At 40.8% G+C, this 12,906-nt stretch overlaps 1 protein-coding gene and 1 non-coding gene across 8 annotated transcripts in view; both read right to left on the bottom strand.

Annotated features, from left to right (window-relative positions):
• The window catches only part of SCUBE2 (signal peptide, CUB domain and EGF like domain containing 2), a 95,020-nt gene extending 83,978 nt beyond the window's left edge, over positions 1-11,042 (bottom strand). For 3 of the 7 annotated variants that reach the window (XM_060261753.1, XM_060261756.1, XM_060261755.1), the window contains exon 1: positions 10,842-11,041. In XM_060261753.1, coding sequence (XP_060117736.1) covers positions 10,842-10,965 — 124 coding nt within the window. In that variant the 5' untranslated portion in view covers positions 10,966-11,041. Of the gene's footprint in view, positions 1-10,841 lie in introns of all 7 variants that reach the window. The other 4 variants (XM_060261754.1, XM_060261757.1, XM_060261758.1 and 1 more) reach the window with 2 other exon arrangements.
• TRNAH-GUG (transfer RNA histidin (anticodon GUG)) lies at positions 2,560-2,634 on the bottom strand. Its single transcript has one exon. It is a non-coding gene; the product is annotated as a tRNA-His (tRNA).
• Positions 11,043-12,906: the final 1,864 nt, after the last annotated feature.

Here is a 12,906-nt window from a genome sequence, read left to right as displayed (position 1 = left end):
ATTTCAACCCACTGGTTCTGGTCTTACCTTCTGGGGCCATAGAAAACAATTCCACACCATCCTCTAGATGACAACCCTTCAAGTACTTGAAGATGGTGATCATATCACCACTCAGCCCCCTCCTCTCCAGGCTAAACATGCCCAACTCCTTCAACCTTTCTTCATAGGACTTGGTCTCCAGACCCCTCACCATCTTTGTCGCCCTCCTCTGGACCCATTCCAGCTTGTCTATATCCTTCTTAAAATGTGGTGCCCAAAACTGAAAACAATACTCCAGGTGAGGTCTACCAGAATAAAGCAATACCATCACTTCACATGATCTGGACACTATATTTCTGTTGATACAGCTCAAAATTGCATTTGCCTTTTTAGCCACCACATCACACTGTTGACTCATGTTCAGCGTATGGTCCACTAAGACCCCTAGAACCTTTTCGTACATGCTACTGCTAAAACAAATCCCCCCTATCCTATAACCATGCACTGGATATTTCCTACCTAAATGCAGAACTTTACATTTATCCCTGTTAAAACTCATTTTATTGGATTTAGCCCAGTTTTCCAGCCTGTCAAGATCATCCTGTATCCTGTTTTTGTCTTCTATTGTATCTGCAACCCCTCCCAATTTAGTATCATCTGCAAATTTAAGAAGCATTCCCTCTATTCCTTTATCCAAATCATTTATCGAGATGTTGAACAAAACAGATCCCAAGACAGATCCTTGAGGCACTCCACATCACTCCTCTCCAAGAGGATGAGGAACCATTCACAAGCACTCTTTGGGTGCGATCTGTCAACCAGTTACAGATTCACCTAATGGTAACAGGATCCCAACCACATTTTACCAACTTGTCAACAAGGATAGTATGTGGAACCTTATCAAAAGCCTTACTGAAATCAAGATAAATGATGTCTACAGCATTCCCCTGATCCAGCAAGGTAGTAACTTTCTCAAAAAAAGAGGTAAAAGTTAGTCTGACACGACTTGTTCTTGAGAAAACCATGCTGGCTCTTAGTAATCACAACCATCCTTTCTAAATGTTCCAGGTCTGACTGTTTGATTATTTGTTCTAAACCTTTTCCAGAGATAGACGTCAAGCTGATGCGTTGGTAGTTACCTGGATCCTCCTTTTTCCCCTTCTTGAAGATGGGGACAACATTCGCCCACCTCTAATCTTCCGGCACCTCTCCTGTTCTTCAAGGGGAGTTTCAAACTGGTGGTGCCCAGCCTCTGAATCCCCAGAGCCACCCCAAAGCAGTACCAATCAGTTGGTGTGGCATCCTTTCCCCCTGCCCTACAGTAAGCCCCAGTCAGAACATGGATCTCCAAGTACAGCTAGCTGAAATGCTGCAGTTGCAAAGGTAAGCATACTCAGACTCATCTAAAAGTCCCCCCCTTGGGGGGATTAATGCCTTTCAGATTAGTTCTCTCAGGAAGGGTATGCATAGATATCATCAGGAGCTTTGGGTCACATGACATGCTCCTGAAGACCACATGTGGCCCATGAGCCATATGAGGTGCACCCCGGGTGCAGGTGTTAAGGCAGCAGCAGGATATACACTAGCCCTAAAGTAGATGGTTGGTAAACATGTTAGCTATCTACAGAAAAAAACATATGGTGTAATTGAAATGAGTGTTAGAAAAAGTCCAGAGAACTGGTTGCGTAAAAAATTCACGTTGGTACCCATGACTGATTCTATGTCATTACAACCAATTAGAGAATTAGCATCACTATTTGTACAATAACCAAGCAACATGTCTCAAAGAAAAGCGTAAAGCCCACCCTGCCTCACAAATCTAGAAGGAAAAAAAATTAAGAATCAGTGTGGCCATACAAAGGTGAGCAACAACTAGCATATCCTTTCCATAATCATAGCAACCAGTGCATTTTTCTTTGTTTGTCTGTTTTGCCATCAAGTCACAGTTGATGTATGGAGGTCCTGTAAGGTTTTCAAGGCAAGAGACATCATAGGTGGCTTGGCATTGCATGTTTCCACATCACAACCTTCATATTCCTTGGAAGTCTCCCATCCAAATACTAGCCAGGGCTGACCCAGCTTCTGTAATCTGATTGGATCAGGTTAGCCTGGGTTATTCAGGTTAGGGTAACCAATGGGTGGCACTTCAATAATCTTAGATATTTTTCCAGTGCTGGCTAAAATGAGCGATTCCTACAAAGCCCTTCACCATCTAAACTCCCAGCAGAATTATGGTATTCTCAAAAATGGCTGGGGGAAAGATAAATTTTCCTGTTAAAACTCCAGCTTTCTAGAATTTTCTAAGACTGAGGAACTATCTGCTTTCTAATCAACACTTTATTTTCTGCACCTTGTTCATAGTTATAGAGGACAACAAGATGGACACTTCAAAACCAGGGGAAACTGCAGATCTCAGTCCTTCACATTTTCAAGGGTTGGTAAGGAGTTGAACATATGAAGCTGCCTTATACTGAATCAGATACTTGGTCCATCAAAATCAGTATTGTCTTCTCAGACTGGCAGCGGCTCTCCAGGGTCTCAAGCTGAGGTTTTTCATGCCTATTTGCCTGGACCCTTTTTTGGAGATGCCAGGGATTGAACCTGGGACCTTCTGCTTCACAAGCAGATGCTCTACCACTGAGCCACCATCCCTCCCCATCATGGAGCTATACACATAAGAATGGATAACATCAACATATTACATCCAGATATAAGTCTATGTATGCAAGAATATCTGTGGTTACATTACTGGCTAGATCTTTGCATGAAGCCAGCATATACCGTTATCTGCTTTTTTATTGACTATTGCTGTTTTATATGAATCAGTAATCTTTCCATATGGAATTGCAGACTACTGGCAATTTACATGATCACTACTAGTGTTCCTGACAGCTGCTTGAGATTCATAGGCATACTAATTTCCTGCATGTAGCTAACTAGTCACATGGAGTTAACAATATGCACAGGATAAAGCTTTTATTTGTATCACCAAATTGTTTAAAAGCCTTTTGCAGGGCATATAAAAAGTTTAATGCGAGACAAGGCAGCAGCTGTACAGAACTAGCCATTCCAAAGGAGTCAAGATATGCAGGATTGTCAAGCAACTGCTATAGGCCAAATGGTTATGAGCAGCGTTCCCTCTAAGCTAAATTAGTGTGAGCTAGCTCACAGTTTTTTTTAGCTTTTGTCTCACAATTTCTGTCTTAGCTCAGGAAGGATGGCCCCAGAGCAAACTAATGTATGCAGTAGCCAAATCACTTGCTCACAACTTTAACGCCAGTAGCTCACAAAGCAGAATATTTGCTCACAAGACTCCACAGCTTAGAGGAAGTTATGGTTATGAGAATGGGCCACAGTTCAGCATAGAAAAAGAGAACACACATGCAGATATGTTTAAGCTAAGGGTGATTAGAAATTTAAACTACAGTATGTTAGCCAGTTACTGAAAAAAATAAGGCTTTATTACTGTGATATCACTTTCATAAAACGTAACCTTTTTAAAAACTAACAAAAAGGGTTTTATAGAAATAAGCATTTACGGCAGGTCAAGAATTTCAGAATCACAACCACAGACACATTAAACTTCTACTTTCCATTAAACAGATGGTTATTCAAGGGTGTTTTTTTAAGAGTTCCAAAATTAGCTTTTTAAAATGAAAAGCAAGTGTCACATCTGGATAAGGCAGCCAGGAGTCACCTTCCAAGAAATAACATACAGAAGCACACTCACATTTAAGAGATTCAGGTGGAAATTTCAAGACAGGGATAGAAAAGTTACAGTTTAGGAAGAGAAGAAGTCATATAGGCTACAGGAAATAGCAGGGAGAAACGTGACAACCCTGCCTGTATAGGACAGAAATAACATGTGGTAACTAATGCTGTGCTAAATTGTCACAGTGTTTGTTTTCACTACAAAAATCCCTTTGTCAAAGAGGATAAATTCTTCAGCAAATGTCAGGCACTCAGGCAAACAATAGCAATATTTTTGTTATTTGCTAATACATTGCTATTGATTAAAATGATTGCCCCCACACACAATACGATTTCCATCATGTTCCTGGTTCTTTAGCAATACTGTAGTCATTTGTGTTCTTGGAAACAAGCTCTGAGAATGCATGACATCAGAGTGAAACTCATATCTTCTTGCACAGTTACTCTCTCTCTCACCTGCTAATTAAAGCAGCCAGAGGGCCACTAATCAGATGGATGGGAAAGGTAAAAGAAAAAAGAGACTCCTTGAAATTTCAATAACTTGAATGAAAACATCTTTGTAAGGCTTTACTGGTTTGAATGATCATCAACCAGTCACCAACACACCATTCTTGGAGAAGGTACATAAAGCCATTCCTTCCTTCAAGGAAGGAAAAAAGAAAAGGAAAGGTCCCCTGTGCAAGCACCAGTCGTTTTTCGACTCTGGGGTGACGTCGCATCACGACGTTTTCACGGCAGACTTTTTTACGGGATGGTTTGCCATTGCCTTCCCCAGTCATCCACACTTTCTCCCCAACAAGCTTGGTACTCATTTTACCGACCTCAGAAGGATGGAAGGCTGAGTCAACCTTGAGCCGGCTACCTGAATCCAGCTTCCACCGGAATCGAACTCAGGTCGTGAGCAGAGAGTTCAGACCACAGTACTGCAGCTTTACCACTCTGCGCTATGGGGCTCCTTTCCTTCAGGGAAGGTCCCCCCAAATTCTGCTGGGATTTTGCTTTTGATCCCTTGGCCTTTGGTTTATGGGACTGTGTAGGATTCAGTCTTAACACTCATTCTACTTAATATCTACATGAAAAAGCTGGGAGAAATTTTTGAACATTTGGGGTGTAATGTATTAGTATGTTAATAGCATACAACTATCAGCAGTTTGGGAGTGTTCTAGATGTTACCTGGTGACTATGGCAGGGGTGTTTTTGTTTAGCTTATGTAGATGCATCAGCTTTCATCGTTCCTGGGAGAAAGTCGATATGACCACTCTGGTGCATGCCTTGGTTATATCCATATTTGACTAATTGGTACAGAATGCAGATACTAGAGTACTAAAGGAGGCCAGTATATTATGATTTTATTGTATTGCCTCACTCAAGCAGGTCTCTGAAAAAATAGCATATATAATTTCTAACTAAATAAATAATACTGGATCATATAACTTTAATATATTTTCTTTACTGATTCCCAACTTGCTTCTCAGCAAGTTTATTCAGTGTTGGTACTGAACTTTAAAATGCGAAATCAGGGTTCCCCAATATGGTGTCTGCCAGTACTTCCTTTTGTGTCCACCAAGCTTTTCAGGGGTCATCATAAGGCAGCACTTCTTATTGATGACTACTCTTATATAAATGAAATCAAATGGTTTCGCACTCTTATTCAAACGAAAGAGTTTTCCACTGGAGGACTGGAAAGCACCTGCACCTTCTTTAGGCAGCGTATTAATTCCATTCCCCTTCTGGTTTTCCTTCTTCCCAGGAGGTGTAAGAAGGGAAGTATTTGGATTTGGCTCCACTTCCCATAACAGCCATTTTGGGCTGACGTCAACAAACCCTTTCCAAAATACCAAATGTGCTGGTAGGTTGGAGACCACTGCCTTAAAACAGGGTTGGGACTAGGATCCCTAAAGAATGAGTTTGCTTTAGTTCAGGTCTATCAAGCATGTGGGGCTCAAACCCCCAAGCAACTTCCTTCTTCTGTTTCTGTTGGAATACAAGCTATGCACATTTCAGCCATTATAGAGTTAACTGTTTGTTTACCTGATAGAGGAAGTGATGTATTGTAACCTAAACCCAATTGTGAGCCGGAGTCTTCTTTACCCAGGAAAGATGTAAACACAATATTAGTCAGAAAGGATGTTAGGTGTGAAATGCTTTGATCTTGTATGCAAGCTGAATTGCTCTTCTCCCTGGCGAAATGCTCTTTGGGAAGAAGCAGAACTGTTAGACAAAGGGTTGTATAATGTAGCCATGTAGAGGGCAGACATAGTTAGACTAGCTGGTATGCTAAATTGTTTTTCTTTTTTATCCCAAGTACCCTATCCTGTTTTCTAGTAAACTTTATTTCTTTTGATAGGCTTAAGCCTCAACTCCAGTTATTGCCACTCCAAGCCTCTGAATTTAACATATATTTCCCATCAGTTTCCTTTTCCAAGCAGCTGCACCCGCACTGTAGCTTGCTTTCCCCCCAGCTCTTTGCTTCCTGCCTCTTGACTCCTCACCACCACAGAGCTCTGTGGCTGCTTCATGTGGGAGAGGTACAAAGACAAGCCTTTCCCAACCACATAATACACACAGCTGCTTTGTTCTCTGGGGCTGCTCCTCCCCTTTCGGGAAGGAAGGGAGGGGGAAGAAAGAGAGAGATAGAAAACAAAGTTGTTGGAATCCCATGGCAGCCTTTAAGACTAACAATGTTTTAATCCAGGTATAACCTCCAACATGCAAGTACACATTTTTTTTGAGGGAGGGTGGATTCTTCTGACAAGCACAACATACATTGAGGAAATTATTTTGGCTTATTCTGAAAAGTTGGTTTTTTTAAAAAGGTTGGATTTCTCTGTTTCTATCTGGATTTTTTTTCTTTCAAAAAGAACCCGATTAGGAATTAGGAACAGCTGGACTGGTCCTTATATCTTGGAGAGTGGAGTGATTTCATATGCCAAATGATAACAGCACACATTGGTAATGAGACAGGAAAACTAGGTCTCAGTTCAATCCAGGATGATGCATTGTTTTGAACTTCATTATCACTTGCAATTCAGCAGTCTGTCTTTCTAATCTGCCTTTGATATGCCTTTGTAAGAGTCCACAACTGAAAGTTGTGGTTTCTAATGTCAGATTTATGTCCATTTATTCTTTGCATTCTCCCGAATTGAATACTCCTAGATGGAGTTGAGACCCACGCCTACTACCCCTCTGCACATCACACCTAATCCAATGAAGCCTGCTATTGCAATCAGGATCTGAAATCACCTTTATAAAGTTTATATCTCAGTACCTCATGTTACATTTTATGGCATGCATGGCTTGGCCCAACAAAGTGACATTTATGTCCGATCCGGCTCTCGTAACAAATTAGTTCAATACCTCTGATTTACATGTTCAAGTGAGGCCTTACTCAGTGTTCCACGCTTGTCTAAGCAAAGGTATAGAGGAAATGCACAAAACAATACTTTCTATATGGTGATGCTAAAGTTGTGAAATGCTCCATCATAAGATCAACCTTGGGGACTTTCTGCTCACTTTTAGATAATAGAATTCTTCATTATTAGTTTGCCTTGCATGATGTCTAATAATTTCTCAATTTCAGGATATGTTTTCTGAGTACTTATTTCTGTTGATATTTTGTTGTTTCTCTTCGGTAATTGTTGTTTTTTAAATTCCCTTTGAGTCAGTTGTTCATATGTGTGTGCCTGATCCTGTCTAATTGTTCTTTTCAGTACTATTTTTAGCCATTATTATCAACATCAACTTTAAAGGAACTTTCTGGGTGGAAAAACGGATTAAAATATTTTACTAAAATAAATATCTTATAGGTATGCTAGCATACATTCATTATCTTTCTCATACCATTAAGTGTGCATCTTAAAACCTGCATGATTATGGAATTATGTAATTATTATCCAATTTCACACTAGTTAATCAGCAGACCACACATACAAATTAGTACAAACAAAATGTTCAGCATAGCTTAAGATGGAAATCTGCACAACTGCAAAAACTAACCCACAAAAGGCAGCTAGATTGGCTCAATTCTAGCAGTAATTAGCAGGTAGAATTAATCCAGTGAACAGCTGAAGTTCTGCAAAGAACAGGTTGTAGAAATTAAATTCAGTAATGAAAAATAAAAAATCTAAAAGGAAAGAACGCAGATGGGTCACTGGATTAGCAAAAAGATATGTCAGGAATATTCCAATTTTTTAGTTTATATACTGACTAAAAACTATGATGCTGCTGACCTTGTGTCCAGGACTTGAAGACGTGCACGTGTGTGGCTCTAAACTACTAACTAGTTTTCTAGGTGAATATCAAGCTGATAACTAAAAACTGAATGGCTACTTCAGATGCTGTGTTGAATGCTGACCCTTTTGTAGCCCACCTTCTTAGAATCTTAGAATCTGTAGACTCCCAGACATTCCATATGTTTCTGCTATCTTATGCAGTTGCAATTATATTATAGTCTGTCATTACAACTACCACAGCATGGGTACAACATATTTTGCTGCCCTCAAGTTGCAAAGGAAAGCAAAACATCAAGCCAGCATCAGCTGAATAAACCTATTCAGATTTCTCTAAAATAGTTGGGGAATATGTGAAACAAAAAGAAACTGATAAGGAAGGGCAGAATTAAATCTGTTTGAAGGGCCAGTAAGTTCATAACAACTCACTGAGGAAATTATTTAAAAGGATCTGTGCAGAGATTCATATGGAAAAAGGTTATTGATGCACTATATACACAGCTCAAAATTCAGCCAAATCATCAATCCATTTTGGCAGCCTTTGCTACAAATGTACATTGTGGCCCAGAGTTGTGCAGCACTAAGGAATTTATTGTGGCAAAAGCATTAAGTATTATATTCAGTTGGTAGAAACAGTATACTGAAAGGTACATATGCTGACTTGCAAGCTGAACACATAGAAAAGTGACCTCAACTAAAGCTATGTTTTCAACATGCCAGTTTGGCCAAGTAAATTCGCCCTAAGACTGTCACTAACACAGGATTCCTGAGATCCTAAAAGAAGCAGAAAAATCTGATCTGATTGGCAAAGGGGGAAATGGTGGTGGAATATCTTCTGTCAGTGGGTGAGGCCTTGGTTTCATTTGTCCTTCACTTATTGATTCTCCTTCCTGTTTATGTTATTTCTTGCATGTATGTTTTGTGTTTAAGTTGTTCTTAATATTTTCAATGGTTTGCAGCTTTAAGAAACTGTTGGGTGGAAAGATGGGATAGATATGTTTTAAATAAAATAATAAAATGAAGAGACCAGCAGGAAGCTTTGCATTTATTTATGTGAAATTTTATAGATTTCTCCCGAACAAGATGTAGACTCAAAGCTGTTTACAAGTATATACAAGTTTAAACACTATAAAATCAGTGCAGTTAAAACACATAATAAACCAGATATATTTATTTATTACGTATTTTATTTGGTAAATTTATATTCTGCCCTTTCCCAAACGGGCTCAGGGTGGATTACAACCAAGTAAAACCAGTCAAATACAATAAAGCCAATAAAATACAGTTAAAAACAAAGCAACAATTTAACAACAATTCATCTGTTAAATATCTTTTCTGTCCATGTCCACCTGCCAGCACCAAAGAATCTCATGAGAGCTCCCCTTCTAGGGCCTTATCCAAAAGCTAGCTCTGTCTCCCTCTCAAAAGAAGCACCTCCTTTCACACTTTACAAACTGAGGCAGAGATGGGATAAACCAAAATTCCTGTTGCAACCTGTCCCAGTGATAAAGGATAGTCTGCATACATTTTACGTACACAGTACATGGGAAGCAAGAGATGAGCCATGAATGCTCTGAGATAATATTACTTGTAATCTCCAAATGCCAAGGAGAGACACAAACTAATCAATTAATACATAAAAATAGTTTTATCAAATTGCTGTCAGTGCTGCTCTCTCTCCTATTACATATACAAAGATTAAGACTGCTTGTCAGCAACATGTATGAAGACCATGTTTCATATTCAAGTAAAAAGAACCTGTTAATTTCAGAGTTTCTTCATTATTTCAGTTTAAAATTGTCATTACTTTGGCTTAAATTCTACTTTTACTAGTGCCAACACATTCAAAAACTTTTAAAGATCAGACCCAATACTGCAGGGATGACCAATGGTAGCTCTCCAGATGTTTTTTGCCTACAACTCCCATCAGCCCCAGCCAGCATGGCCAATGGCTGGGGCTGATGGGAGTTGTAGGCAAAAAACATCTGGAGAGCTACCGTTGGCCACCCCTGCAATACTGTTTTGCCTACTCCATATACTGCATCTGCTAAAATGTTCCAAAAAATTAAGCTAAGCAGCTGCCACATTTTAATCAGGATCGTTTCCCTCAGTTCAAAACTATATCTTCTATACCTGAAACAAAGTGCATTTGTGTACTATGCCCCCTTGCTTGAAACACACTTACACATTCCATTCTAAATACTTCACAACTCAGAACTTTTAAATGTGCTAATTAGCTGATCTTTCTAATTAGAAAGAACGGAGACTGAATCCTTTTCAAGAATTTTTTAAAAAGTCGCACAGATTGAACATTTTCATATCTAAACCAGTTTATTTCATTTGGCTTAGACTGGAGTAACTCTGCATAGGATCAAAAAGTACATAATGTTTTATTAGAATCAAGCTCCTACCACCACAAAAAGACAATTCACCTCTCCAACGTGACACAACTTTGGGGTGGGGGTCTAGAGACACCCGCTAAAATCGATGGACCTTGCTTCCAAACGAATGCCTTTCTGCGCTTATATTGTTTCTAACTAAAACAAACAGAAGTACTCTTCTGGTTTGCCATTCATACTGGTCATTTCCCAACAATCACAAATACAGATGAGTTGGGTTTTCCCCGCTACCCTTGTTTGCTAAAGCAAGCAGAATTTCGTCTCTCAGACAAGCGAGTCTTGCAAAGTTCAGAGAAGCAGCATGTTCATCAGCTAAGTATAAACCATGCATTGCTTCCCTCAGCACATCAGCGCTATCCAGCGTCACCAAAAACACTTCAGCTGGCGCTCAGAGCTAGGAATCCAGCTACTTTCACACGCAGTTCTTAGAACTCAAAAAGAAAGTCAGGCGACCCTTCCGCCAACCTCACTCCTCCTACCGATGCCCAAGCAGTTGTGCAGCCGCCTGCCCATAGACACTTACCGGGGAAAAGAAGCCCGGCTGCGCGGACCTGGCCCCGGGAGGACAACGCGAATAGCAGGAGCAGAGGCAGCAGCAGCAGCAGCAAGAGCGCCTCGGCCACGGAACAGCAGCGGCCGGACCCCATCGATCGGCTGGCTTCGACGCCTGCCGCGGCTGCGGCTGCTGAGGCAGCTGCCGCCCCCTGGAGCCCGGCCCGGCGCTGCGCGCGTCTACGGAGGGCGGTGCCTCAGGGCGCTGAGTCTGCCCCCAGCCGCGGCCTCCTCTCATGTGCGGACTGCGGGTGTCCAGCGGGCGACGTGCGGAGAGTGCACACGCGCCTAGAGGGCGTCGCCGCTGTTTCCCGCGCTTCAGTCGCTGGACGCTTGTCTTAGAGTAGTGATACGTTGTAAGAAAGGATAGGAAGACCGGTACGCAGTATAGGTAAAGGGCCTGCTGTTCTCTAAAAGACCACACCACATAGTGAAAATTCCAGTGTAGGTGATCATAAGACATTGATATGTTTGCTTGTATATGCGGAAGTTACAAATGCAACAACGTATACATAAGCATCCCAGAGATGGATTCCTACAAGATTCCTGTCAATTATCGTTGCTTCTATAAAGGGCCAAGTTAGTCAACATTGAAAGACGCCTTTCCACTGAAACCTAGTGATTTCCGATAGATTTCACCCTCCCATCCCCCACCTATTTGAAGTAGTTTCTCGCCAAGGTGTTGCCATATCTTTTTAAATTCAAATTGCATGTTCTTACAAGCAGTACATTCATATTTAAATAGTATATTAACCAAATCTAATGGCAAAGGAGTAAAATGGAAGTTATGGATTTTATTCCAGGGCAGATTTGCCACAATAGCCACTGAGGAGAGTTCCCTTTCCAAGGCAGTTTTTGCACTTGTTCCAGCTTTTATATCAAGAAGCCATGTTGATGGTATAGTCCTATCTTATTCTGGAGTTTTCCAGTTGTATTTGTTGTAATCTGCTTTAAATCCAAGTGAGGTCAGCCAATTATAAATGAAAATAAAATATTCTTTAAATGTTATTCAGATACTATATTTAATTTTCAATTTAATCATATACGTGTTCACAAAGAAATAAGTCCTACAGAGTTTAGGGAGGCTTAAAGAATAATGTGCTACTGAGTACACAACCAACTCCATTTACTGGGCATTTCAGGCAGGAATTATAGAATTGTTACCTCTGCCTTGCTCAGTAGAGCAAACCTAATTTTCCTTGTATGGTCTCTTATCTAAGTACTAATAATGGTGAACCCTGCTTAGCATCCAGATTTTGGCAAAATCAGGCTAAACTGTTTCCTGCTTCATAGAGACTCACTTCCTCATAAATGTGTTAGGAATACATCTCAAATTTAAGCATTTTCAAATTCAATACATGCCATCAAAAGTTATCTATTTCCATCCCCCCCCCCCAGCCCACTTATATTTGCCAAATGCACTCTTAATGGGCAGGCTACAATACTGAGTACAAATTCTGTATATATCAGACACAGCTTCTTAGTTTAGAAGGTTAGTGTAGAAACTAGGCTTGCCAGGTCTGACTCAAGAAATGTCTGGGGACTTTGGGGGTGGAGCCAAGCCAAGGTTGTGACAAGCACAACTGAACTATGAAGGGAGTTCTAGCCATCACATTTAAAGAGGCCACATTCCTTTTAAATGCCTTTCCTCGGGGGGGGGGGGGGGGGCAGAGCGTCGCTAGGCAATCGCGGACGCTTAATTGCAGTGCTCTCCCTCTCTACTTTACTTTTGTGAAGACAACTTGGAAAACATTGGGCAAAAATAGATTATTTTAATGGAAAAGGCTTCGAAAATCAAACGGGGTTGGAAAAATGGAGAGCTGACCCGCTTCTTCCAAGAGGAGCGGACCGGAGCCTTTGTTTTGGGCATAAAAGGCGATTCCAATGACTGCTGCCTACATTTTCCAGAAAGGGAACTGTCTAAGACATGCTTGAAGAATTTTGAGGGGGTTTACTTTGGTAGACGAGGAACCCCAGAGGGATTCCTTTTCTGCTTTGAAGAGCCCCCAGTGAAGAATTGCATTCCATCATCTACA

The sequence above is a fragment of the Heteronotia binoei genome, chromosome 21 (genome assembly GCF_032191835.1).
Source record: "Heteronotia binoei isolate CCM8104 ecotype False Entrance Well chromosome 21, APGP_CSIRO_Hbin_v1, whole genome shotgun sequence".
Taxonomy (NCBI): Eukaryota; Metazoa; Chordata; class Lepidosauria; order Squamata; family Gekkonidae; genus Heteronotia; species Heteronotia binoei.
The sequence above is the reverse complement of the archived record's forward strand: the minus strand, read 5'-3'. Positions and strand labels throughout refer to the sequence as shown.